The 13,030-nt window shown below is 42.9% G+C and overlaps 1 protein-coding gene across 5 annotated transcripts in view; it reads left to right on the top strand.

Annotated features, from left to right (window-relative positions):
- Positions 1-594: 594 nt before the first annotated feature.
- bcl2l1 (BCL2 like 1) overlaps positions 595-13,030 on the top strand; it is a 31,166-nt gene continuing 18,730 nt past the window's right edge. Inside the window, exons 1-3 of one of the 5 annotated variants that reach the window (XM_038723143.1) lie at positions 1,377-1,758; positions 1,831-1,937; positions 4,877-5,625. In XM_038723143.1, coding sequence (XP_038579071.1) covers positions 5,071-5,625 — 555 coding nt within the window. In that variant the 5' untranslated portion in view covers positions 1,377-1,758; positions 1,831-1,937; positions 4,877-5,070. The other 4 variants (XM_038723144.1, XM_038723147.1, XM_038723146.1 and 1 more) reach the window with 4 other exon arrangements.

Raw genomic sequence — 13,030 nt, 5'->3', positions numbered from 1 at the left:
TTAAAATAAGTCATTTCTTTGTTAATTTAGTTATGAGAGTTGAAAGCGTGGAAGAGGGGTTTCCAGTGTGTCTATATAAAGACGTCCATAGGGTGGCACTGGGCTCTAAGTAGTAAGTCGACCTAAAGCGCGCTGGATTTGCGGGGTAACTATAGACTGTGTAACAAAGCTCACCATGGAAACCTCACATCCTTTGTTTTGGCAAGTAAGGTGGAAAGCTGCTTAGCAGCTGCTACATGGAGCTGTTAAAGAAAAAAACACCACGTTATTAATCCCTAAACCAGTAACTAGATATGCTAACAACGAGGAACGTGGTAGTTGCACTCAGCCATCAAATTTAAATTATTAAATATAGTGGTCGGACCGACGCGATGCCCCGGCGAACATAAACTAGCTCACTTTTGGTTAGCACAGTTAGCGCTGACGCTATCCGGTCCAGATAGGTCTCATATTTAAGCCAAGAAGTGACCACTTTCTGGAGGGGAGACTACAAAGTTCTCCCTACCGCGTCTGTTACTCTTCTCTCTGGATGAAGCAGGTATCTATCTATCTGGCCGATGGACCTGGACTAAGCAGACTTTACGTAGAGTTACGTAGAGAGCGCAGTAGTGGGCGGATCTGTGGTAGCCAGTTAGCTGGCTGAGTATCCTCCGTCGGCGTTAGCCAGACCGGAAAGCAATGACGGATTGGAGTATTCCTGCCGGGGTCTGGATTGTGAGCCAGACATGATTTTATGGAGCCCACCCTACAAGTAAGAGTTTCTGGCCAGTCTACGGTTGTATATCTAATGTCTGTAGTGAAATTATTGGTGAAAGAATGTCAGACAGGCTGGATTTTCCTCTGTGAATCCAGCAATTTGGAGGAAGAAGGGGGGCCGACGGATTTGGGAGACTGCGTTACCATCGTTTCCTTTCCTGCTAGCGTTTTCCGTCAATTGTCATTCTGTTCCATGCAAAGAATACTTGCAAACTGCAGTAAAGGGTTTTGCCACTGTAAATACACCTTTCTGTGTTTACAGTGGGATGTGCGACTTCACCTATCCTGTGTGTATATGACAGTGACAGCCATCTTCAGCAAGGTTAGCCTCCTACAGTCACGTTAATAGGCGGAGCTGTGTCTGTCTGAAATGCTTCAAGACTTAGTTTTGCAATACTGATTGCTAGTGTGATGAAGTGTATTTAGAGCTGGAGCACAGGGTGGTGTTGCGAAGCGCATTTTTATGTGATTAAAGGTCTCGGTCCTGTTTTTATGACCGGAGAAGGGATTGGCCTGTGCTGCCTGCAGGAGCTCCTACTGAGCCCGTTCATCCACTGCAGGTGAATTCAATTCGTGAGGTGAGCTTGTGATTAGAAATACCAAAATGTTAGACTAACGCAACGAGTCCCGGAGCTCAATTGCGCCGCAGTGACACGCTGGAAGAGAGAAGTGCGCCAGTCCTGTCATTTATATTTTGAAGCCAATGTAATGAACAGAATAAGCTCTGTGACAGATAAAATGTGAACAAAGAGTGACTAGTTGTGCACACAGAATCGAGAAATTAACTGATTTTATCTTCACACTGCTTGCTGCGCAGGAACAGGAAACACTATCTTTTCCTCTCGCGGTTAGATTGTTTTATCATGTGTGTTTGTAGTCCTGGGTTTAAAAGGCCCAGTATGAACGAAGAGTCTCGAATGATCGTGAGTCCTATTCCCTGAAGGCGCCCTGTTACGTAATAGAGGGAGGGCTGAGCATGCAAAGAGCTGAGGGGGGAGAGAGGTAAGAGAATACGTGCAAGCGCACACACTCCCGTACACAAAGTGGCTATCTTACGTTCTTGGATTTTGACAGCTTTTGTACAGACGGAGCGACAGAGTGACAGATTTGGGACATTGTGACTGAGGGGAAGCGGTGAACGAACCGAGGATAACTCCATTTGATTTTATTCAGCACTGCTGGTAAGACACTAATATTAGCCATCATCTCTTGTACAGTCTTGATATTTGTGAGGGCGATCAAAATGGAAATGTGAATTCATGTTTAATCTGGAGGTTTGCCTCGAAACACAGATGGGGCTCACACGACCAGCAGCCTACAGAGGCAGCGCAGTATCGCTAACGTAACCTTACCCTGGTTGGTTTATGTGGAAGTTACAATCCAGATTCCACCGTAATAAACACGGGGAACAGGCTTCAGTTTTACTTTATTTTAGTTAATAGTTGAGCGATTACAAATGTTGCGTTCAGGTGCCACATTTCGTTGCGTCTCCGGTAGGAGCTCTGTGGTGTTTACATCAGCGCTGGGCAATTAAAACCCGAGCCACGTGTTAGCAGCTTGGGACCATGTGGCCATTGTAAACACTGCTGCCTTGTGGGTCTTTATGTGCTGCTCTGTGACTTTCACCAGGATTATGGCAGAAATAGTGTGCTGAAAGTGTGTTTGTAAGAAGTTGAAGTTTTGGGGCGCTTGATGAAACTACAGCACTCGGACTTGTGTGTTTCTCCAGGAGCCAGTAGAGAGACCATATCGCGCTTCCATTGTGCTTTGGGGAAGAGTACTTATGTAATGTCATCAGCAATATTTGCATGGAGCTACTCTTCCAGCCACCCCACACACTAATTATTAAGTCCACCACTTATCAGCTTAAATGTCAGTATTGTTATGGGAAAGGTCAGGTTCGCACCTGATAACCAGCAGACCAGTTTGGGATCATCAGCAGGTCAGGTTCCTCCCACATCATTGCGTGTGCCTGTATGCCTGTAGCCTGTACCACTTAATGGCGAGATTACGGGAGAATTATGATTGACAATGGAAGATGAGGAAAAGCCTTTGTCAGACAGCTGCTCTCCCAGATTGTCTTTTGTTTCGGAGATGGAGGCCCTCTTAAACTCAATCTACTGGCTGAAGCTTCCTGACGTAAATCTTTAATGAAGTACGTTTTTACCATACATCACAGTAATAATATTAAACCTGTGGAAATATGTTTTGTAAGGAAAATGGTTGTTTCCCTTTTTATAATGATCGTTAACCAAAAACATTAGTGCACCAATTATTTATTAATCAATATATCGCTGGGCTGAACACTAGAATAGTTTAGACAGTGTCAGAGGGCAGACGGAGAATTGTGTTGATGCACAAATTGAATATAACTGCTAATTAATAAAATAAAATAATACCTTTCAAATTAGGGCTGCAACTAACAGTTCATTTCTGAATTGATTCATCTACAGATTATTTTCTCTATTAACAGTTTTATTAAAAAATGCATATAGTGTCATAATTTCCCACACCCCAAGGAGATATCTTTCATTTTAAAACCCAAAGATATTTACTTCACGGCAAAGAAAAGCATCAAATCCTCACAGTGTATGAAGCTGGAAACAAAGAGTTTTTAATTTCTGCTTAAAAAATGACAGACTAACCGATTGTCAAAATAGTTGCCGATTTCATTGTCAACTTTATTGGACTGAGAACTGAATCGACTAATCATTGCAGCTGTAATAAGAATGAATTTGTAGATATGGATATGAAGCTTTATTTTACCATCACCAACCGCCTGAATTTGACCCTTGAGTGCTAATAAGGGTTACTCCCTGTGTGTCATTTTAACACAAGACTAATGTAATTACCCGTGATGTAAGCTCAAACTTTTGTAAACTATGTTTGCTAACAGAGTTCCGACTTTGAGGTCATTAAGAGTTCACTGCATTGTACACACAGGAAATTCAATGACATTGCCAGCGAAGTAGTTGAACTTTATTGGATTTCTTTATTTGGTCGTCATCTATAAGGTTATAGTAATTAGAGCTGCACAATATATGGTTTCAGCATCATCCTGTGATGTGACTATTGCTAATGCGTCACAGGCTTTGCATGCACAGTGAACCACCAATCACAATATTGTTCTTGATCAGTTTATCAAGACAAAGCGGGCCCCGCCCCCGTTGGTTGTCCACAACTACTTGCAAATGAGTGAGGAACAGGAGAAAACCACCGAAACAGTGGATTTGGTTGCAAAAAGAGGGGGCTGGTGTATAGCTGCTCTTTTCTTTTTAACATTTAGTTTTTAAATATGTTTATTGCATTAAAGCTCAAAAAAGGATGGGATGCGCTTTTAAAAAAAGTCCCAAGACTAAAAAGCTTATTTATTTTTATTCCCCTACAAAATGACCCCAATAATACTGTGATGCTGAATTCTTTTAAAACAGAGCAATTGAAGTTATTTTAATAAATAATTATATAAATATCGTAGAAAAGAAAAATATTGAAATTGCAAATCAGTTTTTTTTTTTTTAGTTATCTTATAATAATCCCAGAATGGAAGCAGTGATAATGTATTTGTGCATTCAGACCAACCTCCAACACCAATGGTGAGATAATAACTTGTTTGATGCTGGAAATATCAGGGGAAAGTCTTTTTTTTTGGTATGGAGATTCAAGGGCATGCTTGAGTAGCATGCAGATCATCCTGTAAGTAACAGACAGCCGGGAGCTGAGATCATCAAGGTGCCTGAAAGCTCAGACTGAAGTTCAGAGGGCACTGATAAGGAGATGGCGATTACCTGAGTGGATCTTCAAGCCAGACTGATCCTCTGATCTCACCTAAACCTCACCTTCCTCACTCCCTCCCTTTGTCTCTCTCACTGTCCTTTGTCATCTCTCTCTCTCTCTCTCTCGCACACTCACTTCACTATTGTTTCATTAATATCATTGCCATCTGCTCCATATGTAACAGCCCAATTAGAGAGATGCACTTTGACCCTTCCTGTCCAAATTTAATTTGGAAGTCTACAGCCATCCCCGTACACCCCTCTTTCCTCACACATACACACATATATGATCACAGCATGCTTATAGGCTATCCAGACTTTGACCTTTCATTGTTGTCTCTCTACAGGGCCTGAGCTGATTTGTCAGCCTTGTGTAGTTTTGGTTTGGTCCTCTGGATGTCAGCTGACCATGGTGGTCTGAACAGAGGAAACGCAGGGAGAAAACCCGGCACAGTTTGTGTTCACTCAAACACAGCAAGGCAAGAGAAGAGAAGCGCAGAGGCGGACCGGAGCAAAGAGAAAAGGCATATTTAAACTCAAAATGTCTCAAAACAGAGAACTGGTGGTTTACTACATAAACTATAAACTCTCCCAGAGAAATTATCCCCTCAACCACATGGGACTCATAGAGCCTCCGAACAGGACTGATGGTGGGGAGGCAGGGTTGGGTGAGGAACAGCGGGTAGCGACGCACACCAACGGGACTTTTAACGGCATGAGTCCCGGGACCCCACCAGCGTCCCCGCTACGGGAGCAACAGTTGCCATCCACGACGAACCTGGACGCGGTGAAAGAAGCTCTCCGGGACTCGGCCAACGAGTTTGAGCAGCGATACGCCCGCGCCTTCAGCGATCTGCACAACCAGCTCCACATCACGCCGGCCACCGCCTACCAAAGCTTCGAGAGCGTGATGGATGAGGTTTTCCGGGACGGAGTCAACTGGGGCCGCATCGTAGGGCTTTTTGCATTCGGCGGGGCGCTGTGTGTGGAGTGCGTGGAGAAGGAGATGAGTCCGCTGGTGGGCAGGATCATAGAGTGGATGACGGTCTACCTGGACAACCACATTCAGTTCTGGATCCAGAGCCAAGGAGGATGGGTGAGTCTCTCACACAGAGGAAAATGTGTCACAGTGTGTTATGATGCTGTGTGCTTGTATAGCCCCTTTCATACCCTCTAAAGTGACTGGGCTCAACTATATGTGTAAGGTAAGCTGAAGTCACCTATAAGGAACATTTCCATGTTGACACTTTCTCTACACACCACTGCTGGCAGCACCACTGGAAAACAGCGGTCATTTGGAAAATAAGGATATATCCTGTACCTATTTTGGCAGCTAGTTGAGGAAAGTGTGGATGGAAGCTAATGGCTGTTGCTGATATGATGGTGTTTTTGGTTGCATGCGTCTGTTAAATATTTAAAGACCCGATTGTGTGTTGTTGGTCAGCTGTCTATCTGAACAGTGACTGTCTGCCTGTCCTGACCTCCGGTTAAAGGGAAAGAAAATCCAGAGCATATTTGTTTTTTTTTATTCCATCATACATGTTGCGACCTGGCTCATGCAGATGGGTCCAGATAAGCCAGCATGCTAACATTTAAACTGTAGTATCCTATTGTGACATGGCGGGAGGGTTGGGGTGGGGTTGCCTCTGCAACCAAACTGTAGAGAGAAGACCTAGATAACAGGCAGCACACATGATAAAACCATCTGTGCTTAAAAACAGTAAAAAAACAGAATGTTTGCGTGGTCAGCAGCTGGTTCAGCTGTTCTCTAATTGATCAGCAGCATGGAGCTCAATGAGCTGAATCGAAGTGGGAGCTTAACAGGCAACATCAGGGTTTTGTAGCTCTCTGCAGCCTGCCTGCCTGGGGATCGAAGTTTTCTCATCACAGGGCGGGATGAAGTCCATGGCGTTTACAGATAGCCCTTTGTTTTACTCCGGTCAGTTGAATGTGCTTTTCTTTCTGTTTAAATTTTTATTTTTTTTTTTTCATCTTCCACTATCTGTCCATGTTTTTTCCCACTGCCTGTCCTCGCCTCAGTTATGTTCTTCACCAAGGCAGCTGCATGCAGATGAAAGCTCAGGGATTTTTTTTCCCGAGGTTAGTTGGAAGGTGGGCTGTTCTGGTACTGACTATCCCAGTGTGTGTTTGTGTTTGTGTTTGTGTGTGTGCACAGACTCTCGTGAACTCTTCCAGAACAGTTAAGGTCAGCTTTTCCTTTGTGCTGGCCATTTGATGGTATGAAGGAGAACGAGGGGAGGGGCTGTTTATATTTGCTCCAGCGCTGTATAACGCCAGGTCAAAGGTCGATCCTATAGAAACTGACATCCCAGTGGCTTAACAGCACACCTAGAAGAAAATCTTATCGGGCAGACAGTGGGGCTTTGTTGTTGTTTGCACTGCAGATATAGAATGAATTAATTTATTTCAGTGTTGGACTGAAACCTGGAGATAACACAGAAGAGGATGAGGATGAGGTTATGGAAACAGGTGCCAGGATATTATATGTGATGGTAGAGGCTAAAGCTTTGCAACATACTGAAATTAGTTGTTCCTTTGTTGAAGGGATGTTACTGGAAACCGGTCCAGACTGCAATATCTCAACAAGTCCTGAATGGATTAGCATAACATTTTGTACAAACATTCGCAGCCCCCAGAGGATGACTCCTAATGACTTGGGTAATCCCTGACTTTTCCTCTAATGCCACCATCAGGTTGTGATTTTTGGTTCAGTGTGTATTGGATGGTTTGCCATGAAATATTGTACACACATCCACATCCCTTTCAGGATCAATTGTAATAACTTTGGTGGTCCTCTAAATATTTTCGCCACCATGACGTCAACATTTTAACATTTCCAATACTTTATTTTTATGACCATTTTCCTGCAAAAGTAATGGCATTCCCTTCAGCCTTAACTGTACTTCACATCACTTTAGTGCTATTTAGCAAATGCTAGCATGGTGAACATTATCAGCTCAACATCAGCATATTAGCCTTGTCATTATGAGCATGCTAGCACGTTGACATTAGCGCCGCAAAATCTTGTTGGTGCTATGTAAGTTCCCAGGAGATCGACTGTACAGCTAAAAATACAGAGAGACAATGGGGAAATAATTATTACTTGTTTAATTATTGTTATATTGTTGTCCTGTTACCTAAGCAGCTGTTTATAGAGATACTTGTTTACCAACTGGATCGACAATGAAGAGGTTGATGTAATGGTTTATATATTTTCTCATCCTGACTAATAAATGTTTTTACTGTCCCTGTCGTCAACACTCTGTAATCAACACATCTGTCATGTGTGGTTGATCTCCATGATCTCATGTAGTCAAAATTATCTAGGCGCCCACACACTCCCTCAAACAGATTCGTACAACACAGTTTGCTTAGCAACAAGTTGAACTAACATCATCAGTTAGCATGCTGTAGCAGCTTATGGTTAGCGGCTTGCATGTCAGTGTAACCTAGACTTGGAGAAGTGAATGACTTCATCTGAGATGTTGAATGGATCAGCATGTTGAGAGCATCCACTTATACGGTTTCACTTCTCCTGCTGCAGGATAGCATTGTCTTGAGCACATGATGCCCCTTCCTTCCCTTCTAAGCTTTGGATAATTCACTTTTATACAGTTGTGGATCCAGTCGCCTGGTGATGGGGAGAGAGCGTTGGCTTGATATGTGTCCCATGTTAGGTATTGAAAGTAGCCACAGGGGTAACTCCAGCGGCAAACTAAAATATACAATTTGGTAGGTGGTTTATCGCTATCATTTCTTTCCATCACTCTATTGCTTTTCCCATCTTTGTCACAATATAATTTCACTATCTTCTTTGTGATTTGCCTGTTCAAAGCCAACCTACACTTTTCCTGAAATGAGTCTGTCTCAGAGTAAACCCACGTGAGACTGTCTTGCTTTCTGTCTTTTATTTCCCCCTTTCTTCCTTCCTTCCCTCCCCTGACGCCTCCTCACAGGGATGAAGCACAGAGCCGTTGGCAGATGTGGGATCCTGAGCATAGCTGTGAGGCAGGTGTGCCCTTAGTGTTAGCTGATGAAATATTAGTCTGCTCTAAGCAGCAGCAAGGTCACTTTCTCTTTCGCACTGTCTCTTTCACTCAGTTACTCGATCACTCTGTCATGATCTTATGGCTGCTTTTCAACTTTGCAAATATTTTCTGTTTGGAAGGATTGTGACAAAAAGTAGAGTTAACACATTTTTTTTTATATATATATATATATTCCCCTTTTTAGGTAAAATTAAAGTCAAGCTCTCATTTGAAGTGTCAACAATTCAGTTACACCAATTTCTAATATTTAATATTTCAGAAGTCTAGTATGGGCTTAATGGGTACTTAACATACGCTTAAAAGTCCATGTGGGTTCCAAATAAGCTTTGTTGATGAATACTTTTTAAAATCTTAACAATACAATTTTTTCCATTCAAAAGTGTAATCTCTTAGCTCTCAATAGCTTTTTTTCATTTTGTCCCCACTCCTATCCTGTGGCCTGTAAATGGCATTTGAAATAGATAAATAAATAAAAACATGTCTCATTTTGAGGAGACAATAAACGTAAACTTTTATTGTCTACAGTATAATATAAACTATATATAAATATGTACACTCCATACTTATCATGCTTTATGTCATTGCATGTCAGTCTGCCAGCATCCTAAAACTCATATTTTGACTTCAAAAGAAACAATATTTCAAGTAATATTCTCACTTAAATTATTTAAGCATTTGTACTAAATATGAAAAACATGTTACCTTAATCTAAAATGTTATCTACGTTATTTTTTTTCCGGGATCAGCAGGCACTTCTTTAATAACTCAGTATCGACAAATCTGATTGGCTTACAGTAAAAGGTGTCATTTATGTAACAAGCAGCTTATTTGGAAGAAACATCATACACCCAAAAAGGAAAATGTAGTGTATTAAATTTTTTATTTGACTTACAAAGTAGAAAGTGGGCTTAATAGGGATGCATCTTAGATGTGAAGGTTTTATGCTTTTGTCACATGATATTTTTGGCTATTGGTCAGATAAAGTGAGCAATGTGAATACATCTTTATTTTTTTTTAAACTAAATATTTATAAAAATTATATACCCATCATGTTTTGGCTCTGAATTGAAAATAATTATTAGTTGCAGCCCTATATCTGTCTCACTTTTTAATTGGTCTGAATTTCAGCTGCGTTCTCATGTAAATCTTCACTACATAAACACAAGTACTGAGACAGGGAGTCATGTGAACTGAGGTGACAGTACTAACAGTGGTAGCTGACAGTAGTAACTATTGAAAACTGAAAGGTGTTTTGCACAACAGAGCAAAACTGATAAAGCCTCAGCCTAAATGATCCCACTGGGGCTTATTTTGGAGCCTCCGCTGTCCAGCGTGCAGAGATATTTGGGTGTAGCTTTGGGTGCGAGATAAATGTGCCCAGCCAGATTCTCCCTCCACAGTCTGTGGGTTTTAAACAAAGCACAGGAGTAAAGCCATATATTGTCAGATAATAAACCTTGGCAGACGGCAGAGGTAGAGACAGTGCCGTCGACCTAATAATGCTGTTTCCAGCAGAGCAGGCGATGGCAGTGATTACTCAGTGGAGATTGAGCCGCCTCAGGGTGGGGGTGTGGGGTTATTACCAATTATAGATGAATAATATCTCGACCTGCTACTGGGGGAAACAATGTTTTTTCCCCCTCTGACAGACTAATAAAGGCTAAACTCGTTTAGAAGAACCGCACCACCACGGTCTGGGGAAGCTTGGCTGGAGCTGGATTGGGGGGGGGGGTGCCTGTAGAGATACGACGGAGAAAAAACAGACCATTATCGCAGTTGTTCTGCTTTGTTCTGTCAACGGTCTCGGTAAGGTCAAGGAAAAGTTAACTACAAGAAAAATGTCCACGAGCAGTGAAAGTCTTTCTCTGTTGCCTAGTTATCCTATTTGTTTTATCACCCCTGCCCCGTATGGCTGTTTACATTACATGTTGTCATGCCCTGTTCAGCAGTCTGGCGATATTCTAGATTTTTCATATTGTCGACAAATCCTATGAAATGCCAACACTAATGAAGTATTGTGTTTGTGTCACAGCCTACGATCTCGTCTTCCTCTGTGCCATTGAGCTCCATTGTTGTCCAGAAACTATTAAAAACATATCAGTGAGCCTCACTGCTGCACTGAGTAACATGTTCCTCACACACACACACACACACACACACACACACACACACACACACACACACACACACACACACACACAGTAGTTTGTGTTGACTCCGTCCCTCATACACCTTTCTGCTGCTCCAAATACTCACTATAGCACCAAATGTGGATTCATCCGCCATTCAGTAGTCCGTGACAAATTCACTATTTACTCCTGTTTAAGTGACGTTTACTAGAAACTTCAGTTCCCAGCTGTTTTAGGAAATTATCTAATTCAATTTTTGATTAATAAAACTATATATTGATGACATAAAGATTTACACCTTCATTAGGAACCAATGGGCTTTGGGCTGAGAGCCACAGAAAGGATAGGTAAGTCTGAAATATTGAGGGATGGACTAACACGTTGTTTGTTTTGACCTTGTCACGGGAGGTGTTAACAATAACGGATATATTAGATATTGTAACACAAACGGTATGTTTATCTGGATGTGTGATTAGAAATGTATGCAGGCTGGTTGCACTGGGGTTCGACACTGAGGCTGTAATTTAAGGCCCATGAAGGGTAAGTCCATTGACTTGTTTTGACAAGGGAAACACCTGAGCTTCCTTTGTGCCAGACTTATTTCTCTCTCTCTCTCTGTCGCCCCCCCCCCTCCCTGTAATTAACATGCACATAGGATAGGCAGTTAGATCCACAGAGTCATCTGTCAGACTACCATACCAGAGAAAAGCAGGAAATCTCTCCCTTGGGAGCTATCCAGCCCGCCTCCATCTCTCTTTCTCTCTCCTCCTCTCACTCCTTCCTGCAGCCTATACGTCTCTCCCTCTGTGTCTGTGTCCTGCCACTGCCACCGATCGATTTCTGTACCTTTTTTTTCTATCTGAACCTCATTTTCTCCTCCCCCCCTCCTCCTCTATTAATCATGCTCTCCTTTATTTTGCCTCTTGTCTGCCCTTCCTCCCCTTTCTCGCCTCCATTTCGTCCTTTTCCCGCCAAGTCTGCATCCATCTATGTCTTGTCTACCATACAGACTATAGTAGTTTTATAACACACTACAGAGCGCCAATCTCGCCGTTAACCCCGTGGACCCGTGTTCCAGTACCTTTTCCCATCAGTTTGTTTATCAAAAATACACACGTGTCGCTCGAAACCTCGTCATCAGCGTTATCGATTCCCTCTGACTTGATCTCTGTTCACTACCCCCGCACCTCTATCCCCACCATGCAGCTGCCCCCATCCCTTCATCTTTCCCTTCATCCCTCTTTTACTCCCTCCATCCCTTCCTCTTCCTAATGGCTCATGTGTGGCTAATTAGAAGAGATGTTTTTTTGAAGCTTTCTGGGTTTCAGTTTAAGGACGGCGTTTTGCTCGTCAAGCAAAGTTTCCATGAACTGATCATGTGTTTGTTTGTTATTACAAACAAACGCACAGCGTGCCGCGGGTTGTTGTTGTCTCATACATTTGAGCATTTTATTGGGTGGTAGCGCGCTGCAGAGGGGAGGTGACGGCGGACTGGTCATGTGACTACCTCAAACAAAGGACCTGTAACCACATACACACACGCAGGAATGTGCTATACTGGCTTTTTGGTTGTGCCCGCAGGTGTGTCGTCGGAGACAAAGCCATCGCTGATCTAAAAGCGACTTTGTCCTTGTCTCATTCTTTAACTTGTGACACATACAGAGTTCACACACACACGGACAAAGCTCCCGCAAGCCCTTTTTGCATTGGATCAATGGCGGGCACTTTTGTTAGAGCGCCGTCAATACACGCCTCTGTGTGGTGGGCGGCTCTATGCAGATTGATCTCTGAATGTTTTCATATGAATGTAGCTGCTCAGCCGTGGATGTCTCTCTGTTGTTTTTGTATGCATGTGTTTAGGCTCATGCATTAGGTTTTCATGATCTGTGAGTGTGTGTGTGTGTGTGTGTGTGTGTGTGTGTGTGTGTGTGTGTGTGCGCTTTTACTCAGCGGTGTGTGTCAGAGTCACAGATTGAAAATGGCATCCAACAGATTGTGGGATTCAGTTGCCTCCATCTCAATGACAAGAACATCAGGGACATGTCACCTGTTTTTAGGTGTGTGTGTTTATGTGACGACGTGAAAATGGGTGTCTGTATAGAGACTCTTGTTTGCCTTTAGAGGGAGGGGCGTGACCAAACTGTTCTCGTGAGGAGGCAGGAGGCGGCTACATGCCACGCGTTTGTGGAAAATTGGGCAGTACCATCTCTGCAGGATCATCCAGTCCGCCTTTTGCTCTATTTTAGATGTACAGACTAGTGCAAAGAACATTAGAACCAGAGTGACACACGACAAAACTTGA

Source organism: Micropterus salmoides, unplaced genomic scaffold (assembly GCF_014851395.1).
Source record: "Micropterus salmoides isolate LMB-PRFRI ecotype aquatic unplaced genomic scaffold, ASM1485139v1 Ms_hic_scaffold_16, whole genome shotgun sequence".
NCBI lineage: Eukaryota > Metazoa > Chordata > Actinopteri > Centrarchiformes > Centrarchidae > Micropterus > Micropterus salmoides.
Note: the sequence above shows the minus strand (reverse complement) of the source record. Positions and strands in the feature narration are given on the sequence as shown.